Genomic DNA, 14,290 nt, shown 5'->3' with positions numbered 1-14,290 from the left:
GGCACTATACCCCTTCATTTGGACTTCTACATTAACCATATATGTAGGAGCAAGAGAAAATTGCAGGATTTAGCTCAGGCAGCCTCTGCTCTAGGAAGTTTCCACTGACTTAACCAGACTGAGTAAGGTCTTTCATGGAAATCCTCGACAAGGCATCAAGGACCATGTCCTGTGAGCCACATGATTTATGTGCCCATTTCTTCCATCAAAACTGGAAGTCCCTTAAAGGCAGGAACTGTGTGTTAATCATCTTCATATTCCTGGTATCTGGTTCAACACTTTACACGTGGAGGACACATTTACAGATATTCCATATGAATTAATATAACCACACACACGAGGACACACATATACAAAACTGTGGCAACAGATGGAAATTTGAGAAAGTAGTAGAGATCACTCAAATTCTAGAACTTCCTCTTGATAAAAAATCTGTAGTTTCTCAATAAACAAATCTTACAGTGTCTATATCACAGTAAGAAATTTAGTCTGTACTTAACAAATCTTGTAAGCAACAGATATCATTTAAAACTAACACAGAAACAATTCTATGCAAGGCACTTAAGAGGAGGAAAGAAATGGCTATGGGCAGGGCTCCTGCAGAAACAACAGAGCTGCAGGATTCCATCCAATCAGCTTGTGGAGCTGTGAGGGCTGGGAGACACGTATGTAATTTTACTGCGTCTTGGCAGGGGAGGGGTTAGGGTGGCTGATTAGAGAAACAACCTCTAGGAATACCCAATTCTCTCTACCAGTAGTGCTGCTTGATGCAAACCTCTAATTCATTTCATTTTGTTGTCTAATTGCACCTCTGAAAACATAGCTGAACAAAAAAGTCTCTCTACCCCAAATGCTTGATGATCAGAAAACCAACTGTGGATAGGTGATTCTTTTGTAGGCTTGAGAATACTGAGCTAAAATATTTGTGTGAGTAATCAACAAATTAACAGGACAAACCAAAAGATTTTGGATTCCAAATCCAAGACATGTGCTTTCCAATTGCCACACAATCCTTTACCTCTAATGCAAATTTAGCATGGGTAGAGAGTGTAAAATTTGCCCAGAGCCATAAATGAGCATAAAAAAAAAAATGTCTGTAGTAAAATGAAATAAAAAAAAATTTCCACACTGTTCTGAAATGTAAATCCCTTAATTTACTAGCTATAAACCCAAATAAAAAAAACACAGGTGTGTTCCTCAAAAGCAAAAGTTTTATTTTTTTAAACTCCAGGAATATATTTTTTGAAACAAAAGCTTCAGAAACTGGTTATTTTCTAAGAAATAGAAATAAACTTTACCCTTAGACCCAGAGGAATACCTTTAGGTCTTTACCTGAAGTAAAATACTTAGAAGATCCTCTTTCATTTGAATTATTTTGCAAGATTGTCACAGATTCAAAGGTTTGATTAGTTGCTCAGTAATAAATTCTACTCTATTCTCTCAATTTCCTATTCTTTTGAGTTTCATTTAAGAAATGGAAAGTTTTCCTTAGCTTAGTCAGTGAGCTACCTAGCTTAATATCTTTAGTCCTGGCAGATGCTGAAAGCTGAACTAAAATTCTGATTCTTTAGTTCTAAATTCCTAAATGCCTGACTAATCTGTCATTAACAACATGGCACTGAAGAGACGGGCTATACATGCCCTCCTGAGGGGAGAGGGAGGATTCAAAGGATAATGGGTGAAGGGATCAGGAAATAATGGGTGGAGACAGAGGCTGGTGCAAATTAATAGACCCACAAGCTGCTCTTTATGAGGCATGAGGAACTCCAATATTACAGGGAGTGGAAGAGTCAAGTCATTCTAGGCAAATGTGTCAGGATCTGGTCTCAGATGCTATAGAAGATGGATGGGTAGAGTACCATTTCCAGAACTATAAACAGCAGAGGCTACTAGCTTTGGTTAAAGATCAAGTGGTAACTTAGAACTGTCCAGAGATAAGAAATAAGGACAAGCGCTGACTTCATTTGTCCTACTGGGGGCAAATACCTGTCAGGCATTAGGTGTAAGAGATTGGCCTCCAAGACTTCTGGTTGGGACTCAGGACTATTATACTAAATCTCCTCTCTCTTAAGTACATATGCTATCAGTGAGGTCCATTTCAAGAATTTAGCCAGAATGACCAGTTAACAATACATAGTCTCATTTCACAAGATCTCTGTCTCTTGGCAACTCATTTTTTTTTTTTCAGGAACTCCAATGTGTCCTGTTCTTTCTTACTTGCTGTTCCCTTTACCAGAAACATTCTCTAATAACTCCTATTCGTCCTCTACAATATCATTAAAATATTAGGAAGGCTTTCTGCAATCACCCTGTGTGTGTTTCCTCTGGTTCAAGCTTCTCCAGCACCATGTTTTGTTAAACCAGCCACACTGGTCAATATTTGTCCAAAGTTTGCCTTCCCCACTAGACTATGGAATTTAAGCAGTCCAGACTGTTGTTTATCAGCTCACTGCTGTATCCTACATCTTGGCTCATAAGAGGCACAAGACAAGAATTTGTTGAATTCATCAATGAACTCAAAAGAAAAAAAAAAACTGAAAAAGACAAGGCACAAAGCACCTAGGAATTGTCTTTGTTTGGCTCTTCACACAAACAGCACAACTGAGACAGCCTGTTGGAACTGATGTGAAGTAAAAATGTGGTTTTCTAGGTAACTATAGGCTTTCAACATCCTCTCTCTTCAAGTACACCTTCTGTATTCCCAGATCCCTTTACCTATCAGCAATTGCATGCCTGAAACAATTCTTTGCACTACATGACACACACCCTTCACCATAAGCCTAAATATCACTTGCTATGAAGAGTCTCAAAGAGAAAATATGGCGGATGTCACAAGAATCAAATGGGCTATTTTGTTTGCTGCCTCCATCCTTACCTGCTGAGAACCTGCTATTTTTCAGGCAGAACACTAAATGACTTACGTTATTTTTAATCCTTAATAAAAATCCCCAAGTAGGGATTAGTATTCTCATCTTATTTTTACACAAAAATAAGAGACTCAGAGCAATAAACTGACTTGTGGGACAAGCGGTGCAAGTGTAGCAGGGAAGGGCCAAGTCCAGCAGGCCCCTTCATGACTTCTGTCCACCACCCCTGCTGCCACTGGCTGGCACAGCCCTGCCAAGAGGTCCACCAAAGCCAGTCAATGATTCAGACTCTCCCCAAACACTTGGGACACCATTCCCACCTTTCTCTATTTCCTTCCCACCTTATCCTGATTCAAACACAACTTCATGTTGTCCCTATTTGGAAAAGCAATGATAAAACTCACCGGGAAAGTATATTATGACATTTCACCTTTGCTGAGGTTTTCTCAGGGTAGTGCAAAGGGAAGACAGGATGCTTTGCATCTTCTGTTTTAAAATATACACTAAAAAGAGAATGTATTTTAAAATAACAAAATGCATTTTCAGATACCAGAGGAAAGTAGTTTCCCTTTCCTCTCTCAGTATGCCAGACAACTTCATGTCAAAGGGAGCTAGCTCTAAGTGGTGAAGACTTACCCGCTCCATCTCTTTGAAGTCATCATCTAGCTTGGTTCCTTCAGCTCCTCCGACCTTCTCACTCACTTTCTAAAGAAAAGAAACAAAAAGGAGAATAATAAGGTTTCTTTTTAAAATGTGTGTTAAAAGTTTCAAGCACGTTAAGAAACATCATCTAATATAATCTCACTACCGTTCTCTGACACAGGTGGACAGTCCTATTCTCATAGGAGGAAACTGTTTGGCTCAGAATATTTAAACAACCTGCCAAAGACCAGGCACGAAATAAGTACTGAAGTAAGAATTTGAACTTATTTCTTCTGCTTTCAACCCCAGGGTTCTTTATTATATACATTATTATATAACTAATCACTAATATTTTCCTTTTGAAACTTCTAAAGAACAACACCATCATACAATTATAACTTCCCTCTGATAATGGCTCTAAAATGCTACCTAGGTAGAAAATTGCTACTTCTTCAACCTATTTCTCAATGGGCTATTGAATAGATAATCACAAGCATCTATCAAACTGGTAAGAAAAAAATCAGCCTAGCTGATCTTCAGATAAAAGGACTTGAATAGTAATCTTACAAAGCCAACTGTAGCTGTCTACATCTTTATAAACATGAGATAAACCATATGGAAAGAATGTGAGGGCATTTCTTTGCTACCCAATCAATTCCCATTATGATCTGTTTTATATTCACCAATTTACATATGCAAATGATCATTTTCCACATGTAGAATTCACGTTCATTAAAAAATTAACTATCTTATTCTGTTCTGAGATAAAGATTTAAATTAAATATAATAAAAATGTATGAATGAATCACAAAAAAAATAGTTTCATCAAAGGCAGGAAAATTAAATGCTAATGACATGAGACTTTTCTCTTAAAATTCTCTAATTATAAAGGTAGATGCTTTTCACTAAGATGTCACTGTATTACATAAAGTATCACAGATATTGAAGTATGATTTTTCATTTCCTTCAATAACCACTGGATTAAAGGGTTCTGCATGTCCTTCACTCCTGCTTTCTGCCATCAGGAAAACCTTTAGAGGAGACCACTATTAGTAAAACTGAGAGTATGAATTCTATCACAACTCTGGACCTGCTGTATACCAGATGCTACCCATTTCATCCCAGCAGTATTAACAGAAGGAATGTGCTGTGATGAAAGGCCACAGCATAAACAGACTCCCCTACTTTGGTGATGTACAAAGTGGTTATAAAATAAAGTAGTGTAGTAGAATAACCTAGGTCTGAACCCACAAGATAGGCAGTAAATCCTAGTTCCCTTGTCTTTGCAATAAAGTATATACCTGCTTATGGTATCTTGGTTTCCCCTATCAATTTTTTTCAACTGTTGTGTCAAATATTGAGAAGAATCTAGCAATTTTCATTAATATAGTACAACCTTAGGTAAACAAAGGCCAATTATTAAAAGTGTAAGGTTAATAAAAATATTAACATCTTTCATTTGTATAGCTGACACATACTTTCACCTGCAATTTATCATCTAAGATCACAAGAACTATGCAGAGTACAATTATTCCCATGTTGCAGATGAGAAAACTCAGGGTTGTGTAAGTTAAATTGCCTGTCGAAAGTAGTGATCCTTAGCTAGGAAGAGGTGGAACCAAGACATAAGAGTAATTTTCCCAAGCTAAATCCTAGGCTTCTTTCCACCCCCAGCCTAGTGTGGGGGAGCTGTCCATGGTGCTGGCCCTCTCTGCCTGAAATTCCATTAGATTTGGCTACCTCAACCCTTGGTCCTTGACATTGGCCCTCTCACTTAACCTGTGCCCTGAATGATGCTAGTTATCAACTATTTCAGCAATCCATACAGATCCAGGATTTGTCTGGTATCCATACCACCTAATCTAAAGGCTAATTGTTATCTGGAGCAGAAGTCTTTGCATGTTTTTTTAAAGATTTTTACCAAACCAGAAATGGGGGTGAGAGACCCCAGAACCTGGTTTAGAACCTCCGGGTGAGATCCAAGTACCAGGGATACAACCTGCATGTTTGAGAATAAGTTATAGAAAATCAGGAATAGAAGGGGTCTTACAAGTTATTAATATCAAATTTTTGCTATCATCAACTTTTTACTGCGATTTCTACAGATTCACTCCCTTTTACTTTACTCAGTGATGACAGTTTTGGCTCATATTTCAGCCCCTCTTGTACAAGGTCTTACTATTCTTGGAGTGCATGGTTTTCAGTTAAACTTGGACTGGGAAACTCTAATCTAGTCAAATTCTTACAAAATCAAGAAATATTTACTTACACAATCCCCAATCAACTGTCTCTCAGTTTAACCTGTCTCCAATGTCAGGGAACTCATTACATCCCAACATCCCATTTTGGTCAAAAATAGACCCTCTTATGACCTATGAATGAGACATTTAATTTTCATTTACAAAACTGTCACCAAAAAATAGATGACAAATGTCTCCTCCATTTTTAGTAACATTAGAGAATTCTGGTAACCTTGGGTTAATCACATTTTGATCATCTCTGGGAAATAAAATATGGCCCTCATCAAAAGCACAAAGTCTATATCACACTTTCAATCCCAAATTTATCAATTGAAGAATGATTTTAACTTCTCCCTTTTCTGCATCTAAATATAAGTTAATGGGCAGCCCAGGTAGCTCAGCAGTTTAGCACCACCTTCAGCCCAGGGCATGATCCTGGAGACCCCAGATAGAGTTTCACATCAGGCTCCCTGAGCCTGCTTCTCCCTCTGCCTGTGTCTCTGCCTCTCTCCCTCTCTGCCTCTTTCATGAATAATAAATAAAATCTTAAAAAAATAAAAATAAAAATAAGTTAGCATTACAATAGCTGGCTCACTATATCAAAGAGAATACCAAATGGAATCACCATGGCCATTAATAATTTTGAACTAGTCCTATAATTCACTAGGAGGCTGACACATCAGCCCACTGGCTTTACGTATTGGTTTAAAATAGTGTGGTTGTGGGTGTGAGTGGGGGGCGTGCCTGGTGAGAGGTAGAGAAAGAGAAGTAAGACTGAGAGATACTAGGTTCTTTCTCTTATCTACAAAAGCTGACCTTTGAGCTTCTCTGAGAGAAACAGTTCACCAAACACACTAAATGAGGCTAGCTGTTAGATACTAGTACTGACCTGATTGGTTGGTTGATATAAAAATTTCTTATCAAATTAGATACTTAGAAAAGGCAATATTCAAAATGACATCTGCATTGTTCTTGGGGCTATTATTTTTTTCAAGTCACAAAGGATCTAAATATACCAAGACACTGAATTAAACGGTGGGCTAAATAACACGGACTCATTCCTTAGGAGTATAGCAAATATTTTCCCTTCCTGATCTTTAAATGTCATTACTAAAATTTCTATATTGGACTCTTGGGTGGTTCAGTGGTTGAGCGTCTGCCTTTGGCTCAGGTCATGATCCTGAGGTCCTGGGATTGAGTCCTACACCAGGCTCCCTGTGGAGGGAGCCTGCTTCTCCCTCTACCTATGTCTCTGCCTCTCCTTCTGCATCTCTCATGAATAAATAAATATTTTTTAAAAATAAAATAAAACTTCTATCCTTTTGTAAATAACAGTCAAGGTGAGGAATATTAGGCTCCCTGATCCTGTCTGGCCAACAATGAGTTTTGTTCTCCTTAAAACCATTTATTTAAGAATATTTTTGCCCTGCTATTTTCCAGAGAGAGAGTTCTTGAAACCAAGATTTCATAGTACTGAATATTTTCAGATACTGTTAATATACTTTGGCTAATATGCTTGCCAATTGAGAAATTAATCACCTATGTGTTTTTTTTTTAACTGATCATCAATTTAAACGAACATCAGCAAAAGGTATTTGAAACAAACAAAACAGTACAAATAAGCCAATATACTCCCCTGTATCACCTGAAATGAAACAAAAAAATCTAAAACATCAAAAAAAACAGCTCCTCTGTTCAAAACTCCCAATTGTACCCACTAAACATTGAGAGGTTATGCTTCTAATCTTATCTATTAACTCTACATATATTTTGTGTTCCAATCAAACCAACAATGTCACCTTCCTCTTATTCTTCATTGTATTCCTCACAATAGGTACTTGGTTAAGATTTGTGGAACTGAACTATAATATCCTTTTGTAAATTTTGTTAAGTTGGCCAAAGGAGGCATAAAGTGAGGCAAATAAGTCTGATCACCTCACTCTAGGACGGTCTTTCCAAAGACCAACTTTCCAAAACAGAAAAAAATATAAGACACTCAACTCACGTTTTAAATTAGAAGTCTTAATTCTGAGTCTGCAGTAGTGATGTTTCATGCTATTTTTTTCCACATACCAAATAGGAAATATGTCAAAGAGAACCAGTAGCAAGAGACAGCTTAAATAAATGACCACTGTTCACAGCCTAGAGGATGCTGCACTGCTTTCCAACAATGACTCATCCTCTCCCACATTAACTGGCACCTCTGGGAAAAAGACATTCCCTCCTCTAGTTCCAGGTCTGATTCTTCCCTGCAATGCATTTCATTTACTAAACATTGAAGACTCAGCTACCATATTTCTGACTGCCTTAATAGAGGTCTCCTTGAAAATCCTATCAGTGAAATTCATTCATGCAAAGTGATTTACCTCCTACTTCTGTTTTTATTCAGCTTTATCTCTTATTATATATCATACAAAGACAAGTTTCCTTACTATCCACCAAATGTGCTGTGTTTATTCCCTCTGTCTTATACTTGGACCTATTTCCAATTTTTCCTATCTTTTAAATCCTACTGATTATCCAACATGTTCATGCAGATCTTACCTTCTCAATCATCCTGACTGCACCCAATAGCTGGAAGTTATTAGACTTCATTTGCATTCTTAGCACATCATTTGTTGGATTACCTGGAACTAGCCACTTCATGAATAAAATTGCTGAGATCTTTGCTCATCTGAATTTTAAGATGCTAAAGGCAGGGATCATATCTTATGCTTCTTTGTTTAAAAATGTCTGAAACTGCAATACCTAACATAGTGCTTGCAAAGTAGACATTTAATTATCAGGTGAAAAAATAATCTCAATGAATTATTCTTAGGCCTAAAATCATACATATATTAAAGAAAGACCCTTAACTATGAGTTAGCACTCATTCTGTACCTCCTTTCTCAGAGTTTAATCTCTCCTCAAAAGTGTAATAAATATCTTTTGCTCTATCAGTAACAGACAAAAAAAATTAGAAAATTCAATGGTCTATGATTGTTGAATAAAATAAATCTATTTTATTTATAGCCAAGGTTAGAGAAAATTCTCTCTTCATTGTAACCATTCGACATTTACCCACCAAATTATTTTTAGAAAAATTATAATTAGCATTCATAAGATATATTCTTCCCATTAATCCTAATTCTAAATATATTAATATTTTAGTTTATATGCATATGCACATGTGTGTATAAACACACACATTAGGGAAACATATTTACATGCATGTGTGTGTATATGTGTGTGTGTGCATCCTTCCACATGAAAGTAAATACAGTACTTTTCCCAAGTGTTTTCTTTTAAATCAAAAATAATTCATGAAGTGCTGCACTGTGTGTTTACTCATATTAAAACAGAATTACTTTAACATTCTGTAAGTTAATCATAGCTAGTTTGTTCAGAATAAAAAGTAGAATACACTATCCTGCCCATCTGCATTATGGAACAATCCACAAAATTATTTATATATAAAATGAAAACTTATTGACAAGTAAGTCAATGAGAGACACATGAATCAAGATTTTAGAACAAATTGGACTTAGAATGAAGAAAGATGAATTTGGCCTGGACAATGACACCAGAGAGCTGTGTGAAAGAGAAGATGCGTAACTTCTTACTGCCTCATTTCTTCACCTCAGAAATGAAAAACAGCATCATCCAATACTGGATTTTTTAAAGAATCAAACTGGAATGTACTTCTAAAGAGCATATTATAACCTAGAAATCATTATTAAAGTAAGGGTTTATTATGTTTTAACAAGTGGTCTTACTCACATGAAAGGCAGAATTTTAAGTTGGTTTCTTCTATTTGGCCAAAAAAAAAAAAATACTACGTAATTTAAATGCATTAAAGAACAACAGTACTTAATGCACAAGTTCCTTAAAAAGAAGTTATGATAACTACCTCTGTGGGACATGGTACTATTTTCCCAGGACTTGTAGAAAGGCAACACCTATGACAATAAATAAAAGAAGCCCACATTCTGATTCTCCATGAACGTTCTTTAATCACTACTCATTAATAAGGTACCAAAAATTAATAATTCTAATACTTGATGACATATCAAATACTCAGAAGGAAATAGAGTCAAAATTACAGCAGTGCTTTCTTGGTATTTGGCTAAATACGAGTAGGATCTTGTTTTTCCAGATGGTGATATTCCCATGTTTGAAAGGCAGGGTGGATTCACTTCATGAAATATAAGTTTCACACTAGTTTCTCTCAGCTGTCATTAAATTGGAATGCTTAAATGCCATGATGTTTTGAAAGTGAATTTCAAAAAAAAAAAATATATATATATATATATATATATTTTCCCATCTAGAAACTTCTGACTTTCTTAGAGAATGATTAAAGGCATTTTTATTTATCTAAATTGGGCCAATTCTATTTCTTACTCTTAAGGAGAATTTGTATATTAAAGAATGGAAAGTGGAAAGATTCTCTCACATAATACAACAACTTGTGACTCCCTCCACCAAGAATTCAATAGGATGAAAACTGATTTTCTCTAAATATCTGGAACTAAAAACTTTAAAATGAGCTTGGGTGGGCTAAGCACTTCACTGTTTTTTCCAGCTTCCAATCTCCCTATCTTGTTTCTGGTCAAATATTACACAGAAAATGTAGTAACTGATTTGCATTATGTTCTAATTATTTCTGGTGTGATTCACTGGGGTTAAAAGTAATAAGTTTCAAGTCCCATTTCCTCAAAGTGAGAATTTCTCATAGTCTATGTTAGCTAATGGTCCCTCTCCAGAAATTTATATTATCACCTATAGTTTCATTTGCAAATGATCTTAGTTTTGTCTTCTAGAAAATATGAAAAAATTTACAGAATAAAAGACAACCATCATTTCTCTATTTTTCAACTTCCCAAATCAGCTAGTTCCTTATCAGATAAAGGATCATTTAGAAGGGGTGCTCATCAGAGAGAGAAAATATTTCCATGAAGTTTACTATTTCTGACAACAGAAAAAATATATACATTTTCACAGTCCATTGCAATAAGCCATTGAAATTAAACAAAATATAAAATGACAGTGTGTGCTAAAAATAGACTCTATACTTGGGGCCAGAATTATGTCATATAGTATTTTTTAAAATTCTATTTAAAGTTCAGCCATAAATTTTCTTGAGAGAAAAACAGAACTCAGAAAGAGAAACGAAAGGTACCAGTAACTCATTTGAGGTTTCAGTCCTGGTTAATGAATGACATAGAACCTAATGTCTGATGACTCAGTTGATAAGGCAAGATAGAGTAGCCCTAGGCTTTCACTTGTTAAGAGAAACTACTGGAAAGCCATTTTCTGTTTTATGAAATGAAACTACAAACTATTGAGCCTCTGTTTCCTCTTTCATAAAATGGGGCAGGCATAGGGTGTGTTAGATAACCAGGGGAGTTCTAAGGTGCCTTATAATTAAAAATTTGATATCTTTTCTGTAATAGTTAATTTGATGTGTCAATGTCACCAAGCTATAGTATCTAGTTTTTCAAACACTAATATAGATATCGCTGTGAAGATATTATATATATGTGGTTAACATCCACAATTAGTTGACTTTAAGTAAAAGAGACTATCCTTGATAGTGTAGGTGAGTCTTACCCAATCAACTGAAAGGTCTTTGGAACAAAACTCAGGTTACCTTGAGAAAGAAGAAATTCTGCCTACATATCTCATTGGTTCTATTTCTCTGGAAAACACTAATAGATACAATTCCTATCTGCTAGAGTGTTATTTATAGTACACTAAAGGTAGATAATAAATGAGGAAAAGGAAAACAAGAGAAAATACCACGTGAAGTGTTTGAAAAGAAAACACTATAGTATCTACTCTTCCCTAATAAGGGTTATTTCAATACAAATTTCATTCTGAAAAATCAAAAACAAACCATTTTTACATTAAGTCATCAAGTGAAATGCATGCAAAAGAACTCAATTTGAATACCTACTATGTACTATGGATTTTGCTACAAATAAAAAAACTAGGGGTTTCCTTTGCAAATAAGACAAGGCACATGCTACACTCTCTGGGAACTTATAGTTTGGTGGGATATATGGATATATAAACAAATCATTTCAATATAATGGGGTTAAGTACATTTTTAAAAAAGTAGACTACTTGGGCACGTGAGTGGCTCAGTCACTTGAGTGTCTGAGTTTTGGTTTTGCTCAGGTTGTGATCTCATGGGTGGTGGAATCAAGCCCTGTGTTGGGCTCTGTGCTGAGTGGGGAGTCTGCTTGAGGTTTCCACTCTCCTCCTGCTTGCATGTTCACTCTCATTAATTAATTAAAACAAAATAAATAAGAGTGTGTGTGTGTATGTGTGTGTATTTTATTTTTTTAAAGTAGATTACCATCAGAATCTAGGATGGACAATTTGGCCTTAGCTGGATAAACTTCCTACAGCTGATCCCTGAGCGGATTCTCAAATGAACGTAAGTGAGACAGGTAGAAGCTTTCTCCTGTAGAAGTTACTACATGACACAAAGCAAAAACAGAGTATTTGCAGGGAAGTACAAACATTTCAGTGCTGTGAGATATCAGAATATAAAGCAGGGAATGATAAAAATTGAAGTTGTAGGACAAAGAAGAGATTGAGTGGTAGCAGGCTTTCTAGGCCATGCCAAAGACTACTTTTTGTTCTGAGCATTGGTAAATTTACATAGTTGTTCAAGCATCACTACAATCCAGTTTTAAACAATTCTGTCACCCCAAGGGCCCATTTTTAGTCAATGCTCAACACCACCCTTAGGCAGCCACTGATCTACTCTTCATGTCCATAACTTTTACCTTTTCTACAAATGTCATATATATGGAATCATATAATAGGTAATTTTAAATATCTGGCTTCTTTCATTTAGCACAGGCATTTGAGATTCAATGTCGTTGCATGTATCAGTAGTTCAGTTCCTTTTTTTTTTCTCTTTCCTTTTAAAGATTCTACTCATTTATTTATTCATGAAAGACACACACACACACACACACAGAGAGGCAGAGACACAGGCAGAGGGAGAAGCAGGCTCCATGCAGGGAGCCCAATGTGGGACTTGATCCCAGGTCTCCGGATCATGCCCTGGGCCAAAGGCAGGCACCAAACTGCCGAGCCACGCAGGGATCCTTGGTTCAGTTCCTTTTATAGCTGAACAGTACTCCTCTGTGTGGTTATATCACATTTTGTTTATTCCTCTGTTTTTTTTTTAAGATTTTATTTATTTATTCATAGGAGACAGAGATAGATATAGATAGATAGATAGATAGATGATAGATAGATAGATAGATAGATAGATAGATAGATAGATAGATAGATAGATGATAGATAGAGGCAGAGACACAGGCAGAGGGAGAAGCAGGTTCCATGCAGGGAGCCTGATGTGGGACTCCATCCCAGTACTCCAGGATCATGCCCTGTGCTGAAGGAAGATGCTTAACTGCTGAGCCACCCAAGTGCCCCTATCTATTCTCCTGTTGATGGACATCTGAATTGCTTTCAGTTTGGGGTTATTATGAATAGTGCTATTAATATTTGTATACATGTCTGTGTCAGTATATTTTTTCATTTCCTTTGGGTCTAAACCTAGGAGTGGACCCACTGGGTCTAGTGGTAAATGTATATTTAACTTTTTAAGAAATCGGAGACAGGCAAGATGGCGGGGGGAGGAGCAAGATGGCGGAAGAGTAGGGTCCCCAAATCACCTGTCTCCACCAAATTACCTAGAAAACCTTCAAATTATCCTGAAAATCTATGAATTCGGCCTGAGAATTAAAGAGAGAACAGCTGGAATGCTACAGTGAGAAGAGTTCGCGCATCTATCAAGGTAGGAAGACGGGGAAAAAGAAATAAAGGAACAAAGGCCTCCAAGGGGGAGGGGCCCCGCGAGGAGCCGGGCTGAGGCCGGGGCGAGTGTCCCCAGGACAGGAGAGCCCCGTCCCGGAGGAGCAGGAGCTGCACCGACCTTCCCGGGGGAAAGGGGCTCGCAGGGAGTTGGAGCAGGACCCGGGAGGGCGGGGATGCCCTCGGGCTCCCGGGGACACTAACAGACACCTGCGCCCCAGGAGAGTGCGCCGAGCTCCCTAAGGGCTGCAGCGCACGGCGGGACCCGGAGCAGCTCGGAGGGGCTCGGGGGCGGCTCCGCGGAGGGGGCTGCTCGGCCCCGGGAGCAGCTCGGAGGGGCTCGGGTGGAGGAAGAGGCTCCGTGCGGAGGGGGCTGCGCGGTTCCAGGAGCAGCTCGGAGGGCTCGGGCGGCGGCTCCGCGGAAGGGCCTGCGCGGCCCGGGAGCGCGAATCCAACAGCGCAGGCTCCGGAGCACAGGGCGCCGGGACACAGCCCAGGATCCCGCCTCCCCCGGGACAGGCAGAGGCCGGGAGGGCCCAGGACAGCAAGGACGCTCCTGCCCCAGCTGAGCACATCAGCGGCCCCGCCCCGGAGCCTCCAGGCCCTGCAGACGGAGACCTCCGGAGTTCCTGCCGGAGCTGAATCCAGGTTTCCAGAGCTGCCGCCGCCACTGGGGTTGTTCCTCCTGCGGCCTCACGGGGTAAACAACCCCCACTGAGC

General features: G+C 38.2%; 1 protein-coding gene across 2 annotated transcripts in view; it reads right to left on the bottom strand.

Annotated features, from left to right (window-relative positions):
• SH3GL2 (SH3 domain containing GRB2 like 2, endophilin A1) overlaps positions 1 to 14,290 on the bottom strand; it is a 212,809-nt gene that overhangs the window by 49,201 nt on the left and 149,318 nt on the right. For both annotated transcript variants that reach the window (XM_072841473.1, XM_072841472.1), the window contains exon 2: positions 3,504 to 3,572. In XM_072841473.1, the coding sequence (XP_072697574.1) occupies positions 3,504 to 3,572 (69 nt within the window). The remainder of the gene's footprint in view (positions 1 to 3,503; positions 3,573 to 14,290) is intronic.

The sequence above is a fragment of the Canis lupus genome, chromosome 10 (genome assembly GCF_048164855.1).
Source record: "Canis lupus baileyi chromosome 10, mCanLup2.hap1, whole genome shotgun sequence".
NCBI classification, from domain to species: Eukaryota; Metazoa; Chordata; class Mammalia; order Carnivora; family Canidae; genus Canis; species Canis lupus.
The sequence above is the reverse complement of the archived record's forward strand: the minus strand, read 5'-3'. Positions and strand labels throughout refer to the sequence as shown.